The sequence below is a fragment of the Trachurus japonicus genome, chromosome 10, assembly GCF_045865225.1.
Source record: "Trachurus japonicus isolate A0001 chromosome 10, Traja_1.0".
Classification (NCBI taxonomy): Eukaryota; Metazoa; Chordata; class Actinopteri; order Carangiformes; family Carangidae; genus Trachurus; species Trachurus japonicus.
The window spans coordinates 8,659,119-8,678,445 of record NC_140916.1 but is presented as its reverse complement, the minus strand read 5'-3'; the positions used below and the strand labels follow the sequence as shown (position 1 = coordinate 8,678,445).

Below are 19,327 nucleotides of genomic sequence, written 5' to 3'. Positions count from 1 at the left end.
AGTTGAGGTCAGGGTGATACAAGATTATAAATACTGCAACGGGGCATGAGAACTATTAAAAGTACTGAAATACTAAATAGTGCACAAGTAAGAAGATCTACATGTTGTATCTTTTTATGTAGGCCTACATTTCATTAATCTACAGAGAAAAACATGAGATTCAGATCACTGACATACAGTGAGCAGGCGTACAGTTCTCGGCCACTAGAGGGTAATGTTGCCTGCTGGGAGCTGGGGGCCGGGATCTCAAATCTCGCGAGAATTACCGCTACACTCGTTTTCGAAGGTCAGCTGACGTTACAGCTTGTCAGTTGCCCAGCACGCAAAGGACCGTTTCGACGCTGTATCCCTGGTAAGCAGTCCGTGTTTTATGTCTCCTTACATTGAATGTTATAGATTAACAACCAGGAATATTAAGGCTGTTCAAGCTTTATTTTTTACGTTTTAGAAAAATTAAAATAATAGCATGACAAGAGGCTAGGTAGCTAACATTAGCTCTCATGCTAGTAACGATGGTAACAGAATATTCTAGACCCACCTGCTCTTAGCGTTAGCTGCTAACGTTAGCATCTATAAAATACACAAGAAATATACAGGTAAGACTTTAGTGATTATTTATACACTTCAATCGGGATGTATCCACTTCGACCACTAACAGTGAGTTACATTAATCCGTTGGCATGTCGAGTAAACTACGGGGTAATCATTGATTTACCTGAATTAGCGAAGGCTAAGTGAATAATTTGCAAATGAATTAAGTTTCCTTACAAGAGCCGGTAAGTGACAAAAAGACATAAACACGGTAACGACATAAGTATGTTGTTGTGTTTCCTCCGTGTTCTGGCGTAAGGAGCAGCGTTAACTGGACGTTTTGCATGGATGCAGGGAGATGCTAGAGATGCTACATCCTCAAAAACTGAAAGTGATATTATACTGACAATGGTCATTAAGTAATACTTTAAAGTCTGCTCAGCATCGTCAGACATATAGCAAACACTGGAGTTTATTCTAGGTTATTAGTCCCACCAGACTTTAGTTCATAACCAGCATGAGTATTGAACAAGACCTGAACTCCTGTCCATGTGGTCTTTAAAAGTCTCCTGTGTAACTTGGGGTCCGTTTCTAAAGCTATTCAGTAGTATGAGGAAGTTTGACATGTTTGTTGTACTACTGCTCAAATTCAAATAGATAATCACAAGTTGTTTCATAAGATGAGGTTCCTCAATTTATTTCAAGTTATAGCCTATCACCTCTAAGAAATCTAGTGGTTAGTTAGGCTATGTGTTAAAACAACTGTCCAAGCTTATCGTTATCTCCCTTCTTTAACAATTGTTGTTAAACTTGTTGTCAAGTAATCATTAATTTATTATTTCAGCTTAATTATTATCATCTGTACTAGTACATTCAAAATCCTTAACCCCCACCCACCCACCGCCAATGACATAGATGCTCGGAAGTGTGTTATTATCAAATGTAGGAAGTATTTTGTCTTGACTCCTGTTGATGAGTTGTCACTTATTGCTTCATCATGTGACTGTTTCACTATTTTCTTCAGAAAGACCCACACTCCCAAAGATGGCTGACACAAACCAACAAAGCCCCCCTCCTCCTCAGCTAGGGCCTGTGGTAAGTCACCTGTTTCAATTACTCATGGTCATTTGTCACCTTTTTAAAGTTCAAACCGCTGATATTATATTTAAAGATTCATATCACAAGGAGTAGTAGGGAAAAAAGCATTTGTGTAATGAAATCTGTGCTTTGGGAGTGTGACTTCTGAAGTCTGACAAAGGAATGGCTTGGGAATTTTTAACAGATAATCTGCATCACAAACTAGGCGCTGTGGGTGTTTACATAACAGGGAAAGTCTAACAAAACGCTATTAAGTTGCATCATGGGACGTGTAGGATCAAGGGCTTTTTTGCAGCTTTGCCCTTAGCAAGGAGTAAAAGTCAGGATGTTGAGGCTTCTGCTCCATTGATTTTTGTCTATGCTGCTTTCAATCTCTCTTTTGCATTGTCATAGGAGTCTGTGATTGCTAACACCCTTGGAAAACATTTACCCCGGCTGTTCCCACAACACTAACCCCGTCATGGTTGCTCACAGTGTTCATGATGCAGCTTTCAGAGTTTAAATAATAAACTTTCATCACAAATTCAGTTTTAGGGCTATAGAACCAGGGTGACATACAATGTGCAGGTGATTATTGGGATTGTTCCCTATCACTGTGGATTTATCTGATCCGTAAAAATGTTATTTCAAATTTTGTATTTTTTTTCCAATTCTTTGAATTTAGAGATTTTCAGCCTTCTCTCTTCTTCAAACTGTTTGTTTGGACCAGTCAGTTAAATGTAGATCAGCGATGTCAGCTGAAGCAGCAGGTTCTTTGATGAGTTACAGCAGCATCTTATGACCTGGCTTCTGATGGACGTGTGGTAAAATTAACTGGTAGATTGAGTTAAGTTGTTTTTTAATTTGGCTGGTTCATGCTGACCCTTGAGAGAACCAGAGGGAACCATCAGAGAATCAGTTTTCAGTGGACATGAGAAAACGCAAAGCACATCCTGTTATTTCAAATGTACAAATTCAAAATCTGAATATCATACCATCTAAAAGAAAAGACCCAGCTCTTTGCATTGAAGTTTAATATATCCTTAAGGGGTGTTGTTATGTGAGATGATACCAGGAGTTTAACCTTCTATTTTTACAAGAATTAATCTCTAAAACCTTTTTTTTTTCTTGCACAGCAATTTTTAATGCATAACAAGCTGGAAACTGCAATGTGGCTGTCACGGCTTTTCACCGTCTACTGCTCCGTAATGTTTATTCTACCAATTTTGGGGTGAGTGCTCTCAGTGGATCTTTGTTAACGTACCAACCAAAAAGAAAAAAGAAAAAAAATGATGGCAATGCAGAGCTTCTTTTTTTTAGCCTGAAATGGGTTTCATGATATTTGTCACTGTGTGTGTTTTTCAGACCCTATGCAGCTGCAAACTTCTATCAGAGAGCCTTGTTAGCGAACGCCCTCACCAGTGCTCTTCGCTTGCATCAAAGGCTTCCACGCTTCCAGCTAAGCAGAACTTTCCTGGCCCAGGCTCTGCAGGAGGACAGCTGTCACTACCTGCTCTACTCACTCATCCTGGTCAACTCTTACCCCATCACAAGTATCCTTTCACCCAGAGATCTACTGTACAGAGGTGTGGTGCTGTTAACGGTGCATAGCGATATCATATACGTAGATACTGATGGGTTAGGTTTCCATTGAGTTGATGATGTTGTCTTAAAGATCTCTGCTATGACTGTGATATGATGATCCTTAAATGAAAGGTAAATGTACTACTCTATCACTCAGATGTAGCTGCAGAGCTTAATTGTAAATTCTAGGTTATGTATAGTTAATGAAGGTTTCTTGTCTACGGTAACCGATAGTGGTTTATTTATGAGATTCACTGTGATAACTCATATTTTGCGTGTAGTGATATCTCTTCCCCCACACAGTCCATGCTAGTTTCCTTTTCTATCATCTGATTTAGCTAATTATTTGCTGTCATGTAAAGACATCTGGTTTAAAGTAGTGTGGGACTAGAGAAATCTGATTTCCCCTGAAGAAAACATATTTTTTTCACATGTATATGGGTACGGTTGTGCATGACAGAAACACTACAGACAGGCAGAGTTACTGTGGTTGAGTGTCTGGGAGAGATCATTACACAGGGTAGTGAGACCTTATATTCAAAATAAGTCTGTCCTAAGTCCAACTAAAACAAAGTGACCTGCACAAGTATAGAACAAATCAGTTGGGTCATTATTTGTAAGCCAAATATCTAAAGAGACTATTGTGGGAGGTTTGTTGTGTGGTTTTGTGTTGATCTTTAACACTTGTATCCAGTGAGCATCTTCCCAGTCTTCCTCTTCTCCTTGCTTCATGCAACGACCTACACAAAGAAAGTCCTTGATGTGAGTACGAGGCAGCAGTCACCTGCTGTGACTTTTAATGATGTTTATTAAAACGTCTGACAGAAAGCCATTTGCAGAATATTATTTAACACCAAGGTGGAACATTACCACCAGCCAAATGGTGTTTTAATTATCTACTCCATCAACCAGCCATTGCTCAGGGACCGAATTCAACCAAAAAATCTAATAAAAGCCGATGATTGATTATGTGATTTTACATTTGCTTCTCTATGTCAGTATTTCAACTTAACACTGCACCTCCCTGAAAACTTTAACAGCTTTATTCTTGCCATTTGACTCTCCATCATCTCTCTCTCTGCAGTCCATGGGTCCCAGCAGCCTGATGTTCATCAGAAACCTCCTGGACAAACTAACATCCAATCAGCAGAACATCCTGAAGTTCATCGCCTGCAACGAGATCTTCTTGATGCCAGCCACTGTTTTCATGCTCTTCAGGTATTCACTCACAACTGAAGTCAAACAATGTTTTTATTTTGCCAGATATTATAGATTCTTTATCTACCTAGAGGTATACATTCCATACGTATTTTATTAGGAACACCACAGTAAGCCGTTTCAACTGTGTCGGCTCTCACTTTGTTCTCAGAGCTGCCTCAGTTCTTTGTGAGATTGATCCCACAACATGTTGAAAACATTCCTGAGAGACTCTGCTCCATGTTGAAATGACTGTATCACATGATTCCTGCAGATTTGTCAGTAACAGGGAACTGTTACTGCAGTTTTGAGAAACATTTACAAAAATCTGAAGAATCCATAATGATCAAAGTTTATTAATCTTGTTACTTTATATTACTGGGATATTGAACGATGCACAATTATATAATTCTATTTTTATTTTATTAATGTCACTCAAATCTTGTTACAGTGGCCAGGGAAGTTTGCTGCTGCCTTTCATTTACTACCGATTCCTCACTCTCCGTTACACATCCAGAAGAAACCCATACTGCCGGTGAGATGTTTACCGACACACTTCTATCACAGATCATCATCATTTAATAATGATATACAACAATATGGTCAGGATGTTCAAAATGACCTCAAGCAGGTTGAAGAATATCAACATTTTTTCATAATTTTGTACTTTTTTCACTGTGGGTAAACCAATACTTTCTTTTGACACAAATGATTTCATAATATGTTGAAAATAAATAAAAATATGATGAGGCAGTGAATGTTTGAAGCCATGGAAAACCTTTTACCTTGTACACATGGAACATATACATTTAAATGTACTGGAAGTCTTGCTTGTAGACTGATATGATGTGATAAGACATATAACCTGGCCTGTGGTGAGAGTTTAATATTAAACACATCTTCTCTCCACCTCAGCACCTTGTTCACAGAGCTGCGAATTCTTCTGGAGCACTTCATCATGAAACCTGCCTGTCCCGCCTTCTTCAGGAGGATGTGCCTCAGCAGTATCGCCTTCGTCAGCCGCCTCGCCCCCACGGGGGTCTGATTACACCACGTGAAAGTTTAGTTTTTCTTTTTATATTTTTGTTTTTCCACCATTTTAGGATGTGACTTAAAACTTTGATGGGGACAGACAAAGCCATCAACAGAAGGAACTGTTTTTCTGAATGTCAGCTTTACAGCCTGTGCTCCAACGTCTCTGTATATTTGAGTACGGTTGAAGAGCAGCCAGTAATGCACTGAAGTCTCATGGTGATATTTCTTTTCCCATCTTCCTAATGTGACCTCATTCTACCAGTGGACACCCCTCACTTTGTTACGTTCACTGAAAGGAGCACAGTAAACATCAACTGTGTTCGGCTGTCGTTGGCTGTTATTGTACTTTCCTTTTATGTCCTTATTTATTCATGAAAATCGCTTATTCTGTGATGAAACATTAACATTCAGAGATTAGTAACTTAAATGAAAATGTTCTTATACATTATTAAAATTGTTCTTTTTTAAAAAAAATAATCATTGTGCTTGGATGGATGGAGCATGAGGTTTGTTTGCTGTTTCTACCTTGTCTCATTTCTTTTTTTATGTGCAAAGCATCTGATGTTCTCATCTGTCTGAATGCCTAACTTTAAGTGTATTCTATCATTGCCATTATTTAACAAGCGAAATATTTGTAGCTATGATGTCAAAATGGAGGTTAAATTGAGGAACAAGATATCTGCTGTATTTTATAGAATATTTTGAGGCACCAGCCATTTTCCAGTCTGAAATGAATTGCACAATGCATGTCATGCTGATGAATGCATTATGACCTTGTTTCTCACTTTGAGAACTGTTTTGAATTTGCTTTCTTCATTTATTTGTCGCTTACGTAGATTTCTCGCATGCTATGATTTTTTTTTCTGCCATGTTAAATGTGTTTATTTGCCTACAAACAAACCACATTTTTATGACAAGAATAAAATGATCTCTTAATTAAAACAATAAAATATTAAAGTATAGCAGTGTGGCTATGTCATTATTTTCATTATATTTAGCCAAAGTTTATGCTATTTGTATGTACAATAAAATGATTGCTCTTGGTAAAGGAGAGTACCTCAGTTCAGTTTAAAGCTACTTAACTATTGATTACCAGGTGAAAAATCCATAAGGTACCCACTCCTACACTGAAAAAGTGTACACATTAATACTTTTATAACCTTAATCCAGTTATACACAATATTGTGAAATAAAAGTTTCTTTTATTTTGATGTCAATGGTTTTTGTACTAAAATAGTTTTCTTGAATGCAGTGGGTTTTTTTTTTTTTTTTGCATATAATAGCGTATTTCTTCACTGATGGTATTGATCTTTACTAAATCCATGATTACAGTACGTGTATTCTATCGGCAACAGGTCAGCCAATCAGACGGCAGTGTCAACCTTCGGTGGCGTGAGTAACAACCAATGGTGACGCAGTTTGTTACGGCTCCACAGCGTTGCCATTGGTAACGTGTAGCTTCGTTTATCTGGTACACAAGCCCCCGCTGCAGTGCATTCACTCTTCATCCTATTTTACTTTTACGTTAAAGGAGGTTTCGATGCTGCTTTACAAAACACAGTGGAGTTAGCTTGAGTCGGGTGTTTATTTTATTTCATATCGTGCTGTGTCTTTCTTTTGTTAGTGATGATTTTCTCGTTTTTAAAGTGGAACAGTTGGCGTGCGGTTAAATCGCGTTAGCTAATTAGCCTTCTGGCTAACGTTAGCACGCTGAGCTAATCTCCTTTGATTTCGATAATCCCAGTCTCTTTTCACGTTCATTCACGTCTTCCTGTGTCCTTTTTCTTTCTTTCTTTTTTTGCGGAGTTGTGACTGTCGTGCAGCTCGGGTTAACTGCTAAGCTAATGCTCCCTACAGTTTTATTATAGCAAGATAACTTACTGGTAAAGATTAGTATCAGACCTTCCTCCCTCTCTGAAGTTAAGACACCAGGTGGAGAAAGAAGATGGAGCTCCACCTGAATCGAGTTGATTATATGCAGGTAACAAGAAAGTGCAGACTGCAATTTAATCAGATATATGTTGGTCTGTTAGAGGAAGTGTATTTCGATCAGTTGACACTAACGTTACTGTCAAACTAGTATCGTGTTGATCTCACTAAAAACTGTATTGATTGACTCCAGAGAGACTGGCCTCTAAATTTAGTTGAATATGTAATTAAATACTTTGAATAAGAGCCTTACCCAGTTTTGACCCACCACATGAGCAGTATATAATGTGAGATCCTTAGGCAGAGGTCTTCATCTGTCCCAGAGACCTGGCTGAAAACTTAGAGATATCTGAGGAAATCAAGATGGCCTGTCACTGACATCTTTGAATCCCCTCTTAAGACACATCTTTTCTCTCTTTGATCTTATGATATGGTTTTTAAATTGCTTGCCTGTGTGAAGAATTTAGTTAACTTTAGTTGTGAAAGTGCTTTACAAATGGTCCTTTTCTTTTAGTCTGATTAGTTCTTTGTTTAAAAGTACATTTAAAGAAAAGTGTATTCTGGGCAATTTAAGTTGAATGTGCAGGAAGTTTTCTCCCCCTAATTATTAATACACAGCCTTCCTCTTATTCACAGGTTGGTGTGACCTCTCAGAAAACGATGAGGCTCCTTCCAGCAATGGGGAAAAAGGCAACCCAGAAGGTATTATTAATGTCAGAGCAATGCCAATGCCTCAGTACTATCCTCAACTTATTATAGTTGGTCATATGTTTGCTTTTTTGTTTTTATGATTGTTGTTATCTTTAATATGACCGTTTTGTGTTCCATTTCAGGTTGCTATTGGTGATCATGATGGTATATTGACATGTTTTGGGATGAAGAAGGGAGAGGCAGTGGTGTGTATACTGGTTGAGCTTTTTCTGCTTTTTAAAGGCTTGTATTTCTATTTCTATTGGCAAGAAATCTGACTGTTTCTGTTTCTGTTTCAGCCTGTGTTTAAAACGCTTCCAGGTCAGAAAATAGCCAGGATGGACCTTGGAGGAGCTGCGGGAACTCCTCAGGAGAAGATCTTTGTTTGTTCTGGTTCTCAGGTTCGAGGATTCACCAAGAAAGGCAAACAGTTCCTCTCCTTTGAGGCCAACCTCACTGAGACCATTAACGCCATGTAGGAGCTGCTTCTGTCATTTTACACTTTTACACTGCTTGATTGACTTGTGTGATTTTGACGTGCCTGTTGTTGGTTCTTTTTTTTTTCCAGGCACGTCTCAGGCGCTGATCTTTTTGTGTGTGCAAGTTACATCTACAACCACTACTGTGACTGCAAGGACCAGGACTACTATCTCTCTGGAGACAAAATCAATGATATCACATGTTTGTCCTCAGAGACTTCCCTCGTCCCCATCCTCGCATGCCAAGATCGGGTTCTCAGGGTCTTGCAGGTAAACCAGGCTTCTGTTTTCTGTTTAGAGTTGCTCTACCTCAAACAGTCACATGAGACATATTGTTTTTATTCATTAGGGATCTGAGCTGGCCTATGAGATAGAAGTCCCCGGCCCTCCATCTGTCTTGGAATTGTACAACAAAGATGGAGGCAAGTCAGAGTCCCTGTGTCCTTAAACATAAGATTTCTTTAAAGGGATCGGCTCCAACATAACGTCAGTGATGTTTCCACAGGAGATGAAATCCTCTATGGAACCGCAGATGGTAAAATAGGACTGGTCCAGATCGACGAGTCCGCAGCTGCAACCAAATGGGAGATCGACAATGACAAAAAGAAAGGAGGTGTGTTGTTGATAGGACTCTGCCTGAGTGTTGCATGTTTTATCCAATTAAATATTATTCTCTTATAGTTAAAACACACATTTCTCACAGCATGTGTGAAATTAAATTACAGTGGATGAGTAAAAGAAGATGTTTTCAAAACCTCCCTTCAACCTTTCATGACACTATTACTGTTTTCTGCCCCCGTCAGGAATTCTTTGCATTGACACATACGACATAATTGGAGACGGAGTGAATGACATTCTGGTGGGCAGGGACGATGGGACTGTTGAGGTCTATGGTTTTGACAGCTCCAATGAGCCCACGTTACGTTTTGACCATGTAAGTTTTAACCAGGCACAGGGAGTCCAAAAACTAAAATATTTACTAGCTCCACTTCAGTAACATTCTCTCAAGTTCTAGTTTTTAGTTTTCAAGGCTGTGGTAAAGAATTGTGAGAAAATCTTCATCCACAAAGATCACAACATTTATTTACAGATTCTGTTATAAAATAAACTTACAAACTTACTTAAAATAAACAGTATTTCATGAAATGCAATGATTACAGTGCTCCCTAATTGACAGCCAGGGTTTCTTCCTTTCAGATATTATCAGAGAGCGTGACTTCCATCCAGGGTGGCTGCGTGGGGAAGGAGTCTTATGATGAAGTCTTAACCGCCACTTACACAGGTTAGATAAATCTAAACAATATTCTTAGTGTTTTCCCATACAGTAGAATAAGAGACAGTTGTCCTAGCTGTCAAACTGTCTATCTCTTTGCATTACAATTTCATGGGCTGTCTGGCAGGTACACAGGGTTCCTTAAAGCTAAACAGTAAATGTAACAGTGTGGAGTAATTGACATAAACAGCATGTTGCTAATACTTGTCATTCCCTCCTCCAGGATGGGTGACTGGTTTGACCACTGAGCCCCAGAAGGCTGAGGCCAGTGCTGGAGACGAGGTCAAGATGAGTAAAGAGACCCAGTCCAAAGTAGAAGCTCTCAGGTATCATCAAAATACAGTTTTCTTTGTTATCATTATGTGTAGTTGTTCCGTTCATGTGTGTTTCTTTCTTCATATTCAGTAATTAAGGCACAAAACAAAACAACGAGTTTACGTTTGGTTTTCAGGGCAGAACTGGAGCAGCTGCAGATCAAAGTCCTGCAGGGACGAGAGCAGTACCAACAGACCTCTCAGTCCAGCACAGCCGTCTCTGCTGTGCCCGTCTTCAGCATTAACGACAAGTTCACCCTGTGCCAGGACGACGCCAGCTACAGCCTCACCCTGGAGGTGCAGACTGCCATCGACAATCTGCTGCTACAGGTACATTAAGCAATAAGTCCCTGTTGTGTTGCAATCAGCGTTCGTGTAAACAAGCAAAATGTAACTCAGAGTTAAATGTCCTGTGCAGAGCGACGTCCCCATAGACCTGCTGGATGTGGATAAAAACTCAGCTGTGGTCAGTTTCAGTGAATGCGACTCAGAGGTGAGCAGTGTAATCACTTTCTGCACAGAATTAACACAATGTACAAAATAAATACAGTAAAGTCTCAAACCCGCTGCTGCTGTTTCACTTTCATCCTCTCACTGCAGCAGCCAAATGGAAACTTCCTCCTGGCCACCTACAGATGTCAGGCTAACACTACCAGGCTGGAGCTCAAGGTAACAACACGTGCATCAAAACATTTTCTTCTACTAACAACTTGTTGGTGTTTCCTAAACCTACGATGATTATAATGCAGCATCATATTGGGCCTTGATGTGACAGACTGAGCTGGCTATACTGTAGTAACTTAAAGACTTAAAAAGGTCTTAAAAAGTCTTAAATTTGAGCTTGTGAAACCTGCAGAGACCCTGTGACAACACGAAGGAAAGCCACAATAGTGACAAAATAATGTGTTTCACCTGTAATAAACTGTTTTTTATAGGTGAGGTCCATTGAGGGACAGTATGGCACCCTACAGGCCTATATTACCCCCAAACTGCAACCCAAGACCTGCCAGGTCCGCCAGTACCAGATCAAACCTCTGTCCCTCCACCAGCGCACACACAGCATAGACCAAGACAGGTAAAGAGTCAAGGGTCTCCTGAAGTTTTGTCTGATATAAATCTGGTACACATAATTTAGATTAGGCTGAGAACAGATCATTTGTTGTTGAACTGTCAAAGTTTTCTTTTCTTTTTAAAAATCTTTTCCTGTCTCTCTGTCTTTCTTCCAGGCCGATGAACAGGCTCAGTCTAGTGGGACAGTTCAGTTTTGCAGAGATCCACTCCTGGGTCGTCTTCTGTTTGCCAGAGGTGCCTGAGAAGACGCCGGCAGGAGAGAGCATCACCTTTTACTTCCATAACACTTTCCTTGGTACTCAACTTGAAGCTAGCTACTGGTAAACACTGACACACTGTAGGAACTCCCGCACATCCTGTATAAATAGAAAACATGTGATGACTGTCAAGAGGCTATAAGATTTAATATCCAAAACCAAAGCCTCAGGAATGTTTTCTATATTGTTTCCACAGTTTATTCAAATGTACAGTGGTGATTTGTGTTATAATCCACTAACATGCTTTTCTTTATTTGTGATTTCAGCAAAGGAGAAGGTCACTTCAGGTCAGACAACATCTCCACCATCTCCATACTGAGTGACGTGCTCTCTAAAGAAGCTACAAAGAAGAAAATCAATCTTAACATTTCATATGGTATGTGTATTTTAGTGGTTATGTCACTCAGTGATCTATAGTATCAAATACTTCTTATATTCCTTTTGTTTGTTTATTTATCTTCCAGATATCAATGATGACTCGGTGAGCCACACTCTTAAAATGATCCATCCAAAGCTGGAGTACCAGATGGTGCTGGCCAAAAAGGTTCAGCTTATCGACGCTCTTAAAGTAGGTGGTTTTGAAACGATAAATGTGGCATCATGGGGGCAAAATCTACTCTGAAAGCCTGAGTCAACTAGAAAAACCTAATTTCAGGTCAAATGCAATACTACATACCAATTATCTATGTTTTCAGTTTGTTGTGTGTTCAAACTACACAAACTCATGCTTTAGAGGCCTTGTATTGCAGAGAGAGAGAGGGTGGTCACTCTGCTGCTGACCTAGAAAGCTAGAAAGCAAATCAGCAGAAGCTTAGAGACAAACACAAATCTGGTTCTCACTAGATCTTCAGAGAAGCAGAAGAGATTAGATGAAAACCTATAATGTGATGTGATTTGCTTTCGGTGTTTAATACCAATAAAAATACATCCTCTTATTGATATCAAAACTAAACGCTAAATCAGCACTGTCTCCGTCAACTTTTTATGTCCATAAGCTCATGATCTCTCCCATTGATCTATGTTTATATTCATATCTTAACTCACCACCACCTCCACTCTGATTGGCAGGAGCTGCAGGTTCACGAGGGGAACGCTGACTTCCTCATCCCAGAGTATCGTAACATCTTGGATGAGTCTGCTAATCTTCTCGAGGAGTACAAGAAACAACCAGCACACCTTGAGAGGCTTTATGGTAGTCGCTTTTAACTTATTATATTATCATTGCATTTCACCAGCTCTCACATGTAGAGCTGTGAAGTATTGAACTTGTTGACTGATGTTTGTTTCTTCTTCTTTCTTGTAGGGATGATCACAGACCTCTTCATCGACAAATTCAAGTTTAAAGGCCAGAATGTGAAAACCAAGGTGTCCTCATTATTGGAGATACTCGATAGTTATGATTTAAATTCTCTGTTAGACTTTTTCAGTGAGGCATGATGCCATATAGTGTGTAGAGCATAAAACTATGTATGTACTTGTCTTTGATTTGTGCTATTTTTGTATTGTATTGTAAATACAAATGTTTTTGTCCCATGGTAGTTGCTAAAAGTGTCATAATGCCATGTTGTCATTTTGTCATTTAGACCATGTCTGTGCTTACAATATTTAAATATTTATAATGTATTTTGATAGTTCCTAAAAACAAGGGTGGTAATGAATAAACCACTACAAAGTTGTCCAGATGGTGTAGATTCTTCTTTTAACTATCTGATTGGGTGGAGGTTTCCACATATGAGCAGGTTAAAAGTGTTTATTTCAGTTATAATGTTTACCTCTGTACCTTGGATTGCATAAAAATATAACACAACCACAACACAAATAATTACAAACAACAGTCTGCAACAAAAAGAAGACAATCGAATGCAGTACAGAGGTCAACGGGGAGTGTTCACAACCAGATAGTCCCTCAAACATATGACACCATATTGCTAACAAGTAAATAAATATATCAGTGGCAATTCTTCTTGATATTCAATAATCTTTTTTGATCAAATATGTGATATGAAAGATATGGAGTAGGATTGTTACATGTAGAACACATAAAACAAGAATGCTGAATTTTTTACCTTTGTCAGTATTTCTACGTGTTTTTTATTTTATTTTTCTACCTCCACTCCGTAAATATTATTAAAAGAAGTTGCACGAGACTTTGTTTATAATCTTTGTGCTTGTTTGTAGTCACATGTGCCACTATCACACAGTCGAACCGGTTTTAAATTAATAATTAAGCGAATTGTGCCTATCCGGCTCCCGTACTTCGCCTACGTCACTGCGTGTGTGCTCTGTGATTGGCTCATTTCAATCCTCGCGGGCTACTTGAACTGAGAGAAAGCAGTAGTATCTTTGAATGGACCGAGGCTACTAGCAGCTGCTGCCCCTTGTTTGCAGGTTGGTGGTTCATTTCGAAACTTGTACGAGTATGGCAACCTAAAAACAAAGATAGATAAAGATAGATATTGACTCGCCGGTAGTGCGTTGTTGTGTTTTTATCGCTGCACTTCCAGGCGCCGTTGCCATCTCAACAGTTTAGTTTTGATCAGAATCGTCTCTGTTGTAACCTTCCTCGACAAGGTAGCAGCTTATGCTAGTCTCCATTTAAGCGCAAACGGTCTCTTCCAAAGTCATTTGGACTTATTTTTGGCGACAGAAAGTCGGTTAGCAACACAGAAACATGTCAGGCGCAAACAGAGGAGGACAGGGGCTGGCGGTGAGCGAGAATCACAACCAAGAGAACATGCTGTCAAGACTGAGAGGCTCCACAAAACCCCGAGCTGCTGCTGTTGCTGCTTCAAACGAAAATCAAGAAAACCACCCTCCGAAACAAGCCACAACCGCCACCAGAACCGTCCTGGGACCCCTGCAGAACAACCAGCGGAGCAAAGCCCAGAACCAGCGCGGCACAAAGCAGCAGCAGCAGGTTGGTAACGATGAAGCTAAGTAGCAGCTCGCCTAGCTCCACAGCTAGTGTTGGCTAATGATGGCTGCAGTGACTGTTGACACAATGTGGTTTTGGAGGCAACATATTCCAGTTATCACCACGCCTGTTTTTTTTAGCACAATGCTACACTGGTGTCTGGTGTTTTAATTAATATTAATTGTTTTTCACATCTGCAGATTTTAAATGTGACTACAGCCACTTCTGGTGTCCTGATTGTCCGCCATTTTAATGTCACATCAGTCCTTTTACTATTTACTTGTATGCTGCTGCTGCCTTCAACGGCTTGTGTGTAGAGGAGGTCATCCCGCCTTTGGAGGATATCCCAGTGTAATTTAATAAATGTTTGCAGCTGCTAGTGTTTTAATTTGTTCCCCCTACTGATTATTTTTCTGCAAAATTACAACATTGTCTGGTGCCTTTTTTAACAATTTGATTAAGCCTATGGAAATCTATTCAAATGTCCTGTTTTTGTCCAGAGATCCTTAATGTGATGTATGGATCTCACAGGATATTGTGGATTTATTTTGCTCATGAATTAACATTTAACAATTTATGTGCATTAGTTTAACTTGACACTATAAAAACAGATTTTTAGTGCAACACATTAAAATCCTTGATTTATGGTATACTTCAGCTTCCACCTCTAACATATCTGCAGCATGTGGTATTTGTGCCTCATCAACTGTCTTGTGGTGGTTTTTTTTTTTTTTGTACTTCTGTGGGACTATAAATCTAAAATTGCCCCTCTCTCCACTTCCAGGAATCACAGTCCTTGTCTTGTAAAAATGAAGACTTCAGTCGAAGCTGCTATGAGAAGCCTTCAGCCAAGCAGCCCTCTTTCCAGATTCACGTTGATGAGGCTGATGGCCACTGTGCCAAGAAGCCACAGCAGGTGGTTGAAGCTGTCAAAGAGAAACCCGTCGCCGAAGACTCTCCTCTGGCCATCAACAATGCTGTGGCACGGCTCAGGCAACCCCTCGCCACCATCGATATCCCAGCAGCCATGGATGTCAGCTTTGGTGAGTTTATTATATAATGCCCTTAATTTGAGAAATTCATTATGTATAGAGTGACCACCAGATTTTATTTTGAATCTGTGCACTAATGTAAAATTCTTTCAAACAGACTCTCCCATGGACATGTCTGTGGTTGAGGGGGAGGAGAAACCTGTCAATGTAAACGAGGTCCCAGAATACGCTGCAGAAATCCACACGTATCTGAGGGAAATGGAGGTGAGAGATTTGAGATAAGAACAAATGCTACTGTATCTTGACTTTACTTGTAGAGGCTGTTGTCTAGATCCTCAGATCTGTGCCCAGTTTCTCATTAGACGTTTGGAAAATGTCCTTATCTGCACTGGCCCACACATGGTTTCTGACAGTATCTCTGCCCAACAGGTAAAAACCAGGCCTAAAGCAGGCTACATGAGAAAACAACCAGACATTACCAACAGCATGAGGGCCATCCTGGTGGACTGGCTGGTTGAGGTTGGAGAGGAGTACAAGCTCCAGAACGAGACACTTTATCTGGCCGTGAACTATATCGACCGCTTCCTCTCCTCCATGTCCGTCCTGAGGGGGAAGCTTCAGCTCGTCGGCACCGCTGCTATGCTGCTGGCTTCGTATGTGTTTATCCTAAATTAATTCACTATTGGGCTTGCAAAATGTCTATCCAAGATGGCGCTTTATGTCTGATGTGGGCTTTTTTTCTCTTAAATGTTCACATGCAGAAAATTTGAGGAGATCTACCCCCCTGAGGTGGCAGAGTTCGTTTACATCACAGACGACACCTACACCAAGAAGCAAGTGTTAAGAATGGAGCATCTGGTGCTTAAAGTGCTCTCCTTTGATCTGGCAGCACCCACCGTCAACCAGTTTCTCACCCAGTACTTCCTCCATCAGCCTGTTAGCAAACAGGTGGAGAGCTTGGCAATGGTGAGCATGCAGTCATTACTGGCCATGTTTGGCACATGTGGCCATGATGGCAGATCAATCTCTAATCTTCTAGCCCATGAATCCAATTAAGAGTGTTATATCTGCATAAATGGCTCAAAGCTCAGTCTTACTTTTCCCCCTCAGTACCTCGGGGAGCTCAGTCTGATTGACTCGGATCCATTCTTGAAGTACCTGCCATCACAGACAGCAGCTGCTTCCTACATCCTGGCCAACCACACAGTGACTGGTGGCTCATGGGTAAGTTCATGGTAGAACTATGAGAACATAAAATACAGTATTTGATGACAATTGTAACAAACCATTTGTGGTTTGGCTTTTTCAAATGGAGAATTTCTACTCAATAAGTCACATTTTGTTATCATGGCTTGACTTGTTCAAACAAATTAGGATAATGTAGCTTGAGAAAAACAAAGTTAACTTTGCAAAGCGTCACTTTGAAGCGACTCAGTCAGATATTCATCTCCTGACGATGTTTGTTTCCTTGGCTTGTTACATCCAGTTTTCTGTGAGTGTAAACGGGCAGAGATCTGTTGTGTGCAAACATCCAAGATGACTCTGGTTGTCTCGTTCTCAGCCAAAGACCTTGACGGAGGTGTCTGGCTATTCCCTGGAGGATCTGGTGCCGTGTGTCGAGGATCTGCACAAAATTTACCTCAACGCTCCCCGACATGCCCAGCAGTCTGTCCAGGAAAAGTACAAAGGCCCCAAGTAAGTCTATCACCTCAACTTGATGTGAGATGACTGTTTTTGTACAATAGTGGAAATCTTATTGATTTGCGTGGATGTTCTGTGCTTAACACTGTCTTCTGTCCTGACTCCTGCTCCACAGGTACGTCAGTGTTTCCGGCATCGAGGCTCCATCTAAATTGCTGCTGAACTGACACCTTCCCCTGTGATGTAGAGTTGTAATCCCAGTCCCTGTCTGCCTTTTTTTTATATAAATATTTTTTTTTTTAAATGATGTGTGCCAGTTTAAAATAACATGGCCTGCTCTTCTTGGAGTAGTGCTAAAAGTTTAGTTTTTTTAATGGTATTTTTATATACTCCTAACATTCACAATGCCACACGTTACAGTTGTGTTGGTTAAATCAAGCAGTTTTAAATGACTTTTAATCACAGACAAAATGTAGAGGTCTCTACTATGCTGTAAACATGCTTTAATCTGCGGTGTCACTTTCTCCAGTGGACCTGTAAATGTACTCGGCTCCAGACCCTAATTTTGGCTTTCACTTTTTTTACGGGTTGAGTTTGTTCTAAGCAGTTGCTTCGTATTGCACCTATTCAGTGGTGTAACATTCAAATATCTGACCTCTTAAAATGCAGATTAAAGTGTATTTTGTCTGTCATGGAGTCAGCTGTCTCATTACATCTGTGCTTTTTGGAAAGAAACAACTTTTCAAGGCATGTTCTGCACTGTAATATATGGCTCTTGTAAATAAAAATCTCATTTAAAGTAAGACTTCATTTCTACATCTTTATGGTCACACTGGACTCAGGGGGGCAGCAGAGGACCAGTTTTAGTCCTTGAGTTTTTTTTTTTCTTCAGATACATGTTAACTTGGATACTTAAAAGATTGCAACAAACTGGTGATGTGGTCTAGAAAACTGGTTTTACACTGGTGCATAGCTGTGCTTTGCCTAGTTGGGGTCAGAATGGATCTGAGGTGTTCAGCTTTGTTAATCTAAACCCTGTGATGGCTTATTGATCTTTCAACCTCTACCTCATATGCATCTAATTGGATGGCAATAGGCCTAGTAAAGCTGCTGGGAACTGAAGGCTAAAACCCTGAGCACAAGGGGAACACTTCCCTTGTGCTATGCTTTGCAATCAAGTATAGTTGTAAGGCTTTATACAACTCTCATGGGCATTCAAAACTGGGAAAACAAGATCTTTAAATTTAACATATGAAGCAGTTATGCGATTAGACCAGTTAAAGTGGATGTGTGTTTAAGATGCATGGCTTATTGTGTAAAGTGGACACAAATGGAAACAAGTCAGCTTGGCACAATATGAAGACAAAGCATGTACAATTGCAGACCTGTAACAGTTTGAGCTCAAACATTAAACTAATTTAGAGGCTTTAGTACAAGGCTGTCATTTCTGCTATGTGAGGAAAGGAAAAAGATTAATTCAGTTGGGGTGTTTGATTTAGGAGTAAGTTAAAACATTTAATTGTGAGACTAAAGGTTTAACAGCATCTTTGGTTTCCTATACACAGCATCTCAGTGATATTATTTGTTCAAGCCACATGCCGCTGTTTATGTATAAAGACCCAGGTGGCAAACTAAAGGTTGCCCTCATTTAGTCTACACATTTATCACTTGGTAAACGACAGAACAGAATTGACGTTTTCTACTCGTTCAGCAGTGATTTGTTATTTTTTTTCTTTCCCCCTGTGAAAGTGAAGTAAAGGCAGCCAATGGTGTTGAAGGCGTCTCTCGCTCTCTCTCTCTCCTGCTCTCCCATGATAAATTGGGAGGCAGGCTCTGTGTGAGGAGTCTGACAGGAGAGGGAAAGCAGAGCCCAGCTGCAGAAAGATTTCTCCACCATTTCATCTCAGGAGGATGGACTGCTCCAAGACCATGCACACGCTCTCAACAGGTTTGCTTTGTCACTGACGGCAGCACACACACACTTGTGTCTGACCGGAGGATTACACCATGGAAGCTGATGGGAATTCTATAACATAACCACACCAGTTGGATACCTGCTTGAACAATGGCTCGTGTATCAACAGCACAGCATCTGTCTGAGCCCTGAAGAAGATCCAAGAGCATTTCTGGAAGAGGAGCTTCAAAAAGTCTGGGTTGCTCCCTAACCCCATGCCTGCCCCCAGAAAATTTCTGGTGGCGTCCACCTCTCTGCCCCTGGCTCTTGGCTGGGGCTGGAACGTGAGCTTGTACTTGGGGATCCTCTTCGGGCTCCTGTTACTCCTGATGCTTCTACTCTGGATGCTCCTCAAGCAGCTCAGGAACTCGGTGGGGAAATCCATGCTG

General features: G+C 40.3%; 3 protein-coding genes across 4 annotated transcripts; all 3 read left to right on the top strand.

The window, feature by feature from the left end:
- The first annotated feature begins 269 nt into the window (after nt 1-269).
- On the top strand, nt 270-6,386 carry tmem33 (transmembrane protein 33). Its single transcript, XM_085789176.1, has 8 exons — nt 270-352; nt 1,556-1,626; nt 2,745-2,839; nt 2,974-3,161; nt 3,887-3,954; nt 4,277-4,410; nt 4,841-4,924; nt 5,305-6,386. The coding sequence occupies exons 2-8, from the start codon at nt 1,576-1,578 to the stop codon at nt 5,432-5,434; spliced, it is 750 nt and encodes a 249-aa protein (XP_085645302.1). The 5' UTR covers nt 270-352; nt 1,556-1,575; the 3' UTR covers nt 5,435-6,386.
- Nucleotides 6,387-6,835: 449 nt separating this feature from the next.
- bbs7 (Bardet-Biedl syndrome 7) lies at nt 6,836-13,117 on the top strand. 2 transcript variants are annotated; one of them, XM_085789174.1, is made up of 19 exons: nt 6,836-7,405; nt 7,990-8,055; nt 8,187-8,249; nt 8,343-8,518; nt 8,612-8,792; nt 8,872-8,944; nt 9,028-9,135; nt 9,326-9,456; nt 9,720-9,804; nt 10,019-10,121; nt 10,247-10,439; nt 10,528-10,602; nt 10,710-10,778; nt 11,045-11,184; nt 11,336-11,500; nt 11,704-11,813; nt 11,902-12,005; nt 12,506-12,629; nt 12,741-13,117. In XM_085789174.1, the coding sequence occupies exons 1-19, from the start codon at nt 7,370-7,372 to the stop codon at nt 12,872-12,874; spliced, it is 2,136 nt and encodes a 711-aa protein (XP_085645300.1). In that variant the 5' UTR covers nt 6,836-7,369; the 3' UTR covers nt 12,875-13,117. The 2 variants fall into 2 exon arrangements, with proteins under 2 accessions (XP_085645300.1, XP_085645301.1); XM_085789175.1 differs by having other exon boundaries at nt 6,859-7,405; nt 10,713-10,778.
- Nucleotides 13,118-14,081: 964 nt separating this feature from the next.
- ccna2 (cyclin A2) lies at nt 14,082-17,787 on the top strand. The gene is made up of 8 exons (XM_085789173.1): nt 14,082-14,354; nt 15,145-15,394; nt 15,501-15,607; nt 15,773-15,996; nt 16,105-16,309; nt 16,454-16,567; nt 16,905-17,038; nt 17,160-17,787. The coding sequence occupies exons 1-8, from the start codon at nt 14,109-14,111 to the stop codon at nt 17,209-17,211; spliced, it is 1,332 nt and encodes a 443-aa protein (XP_085645299.1). The 5' UTR covers nt 14,082-14,108; the 3' UTR covers nt 17,212-17,787.
- Nucleotides 17,788-19,327: the final 1,540 nt, after the last annotated feature.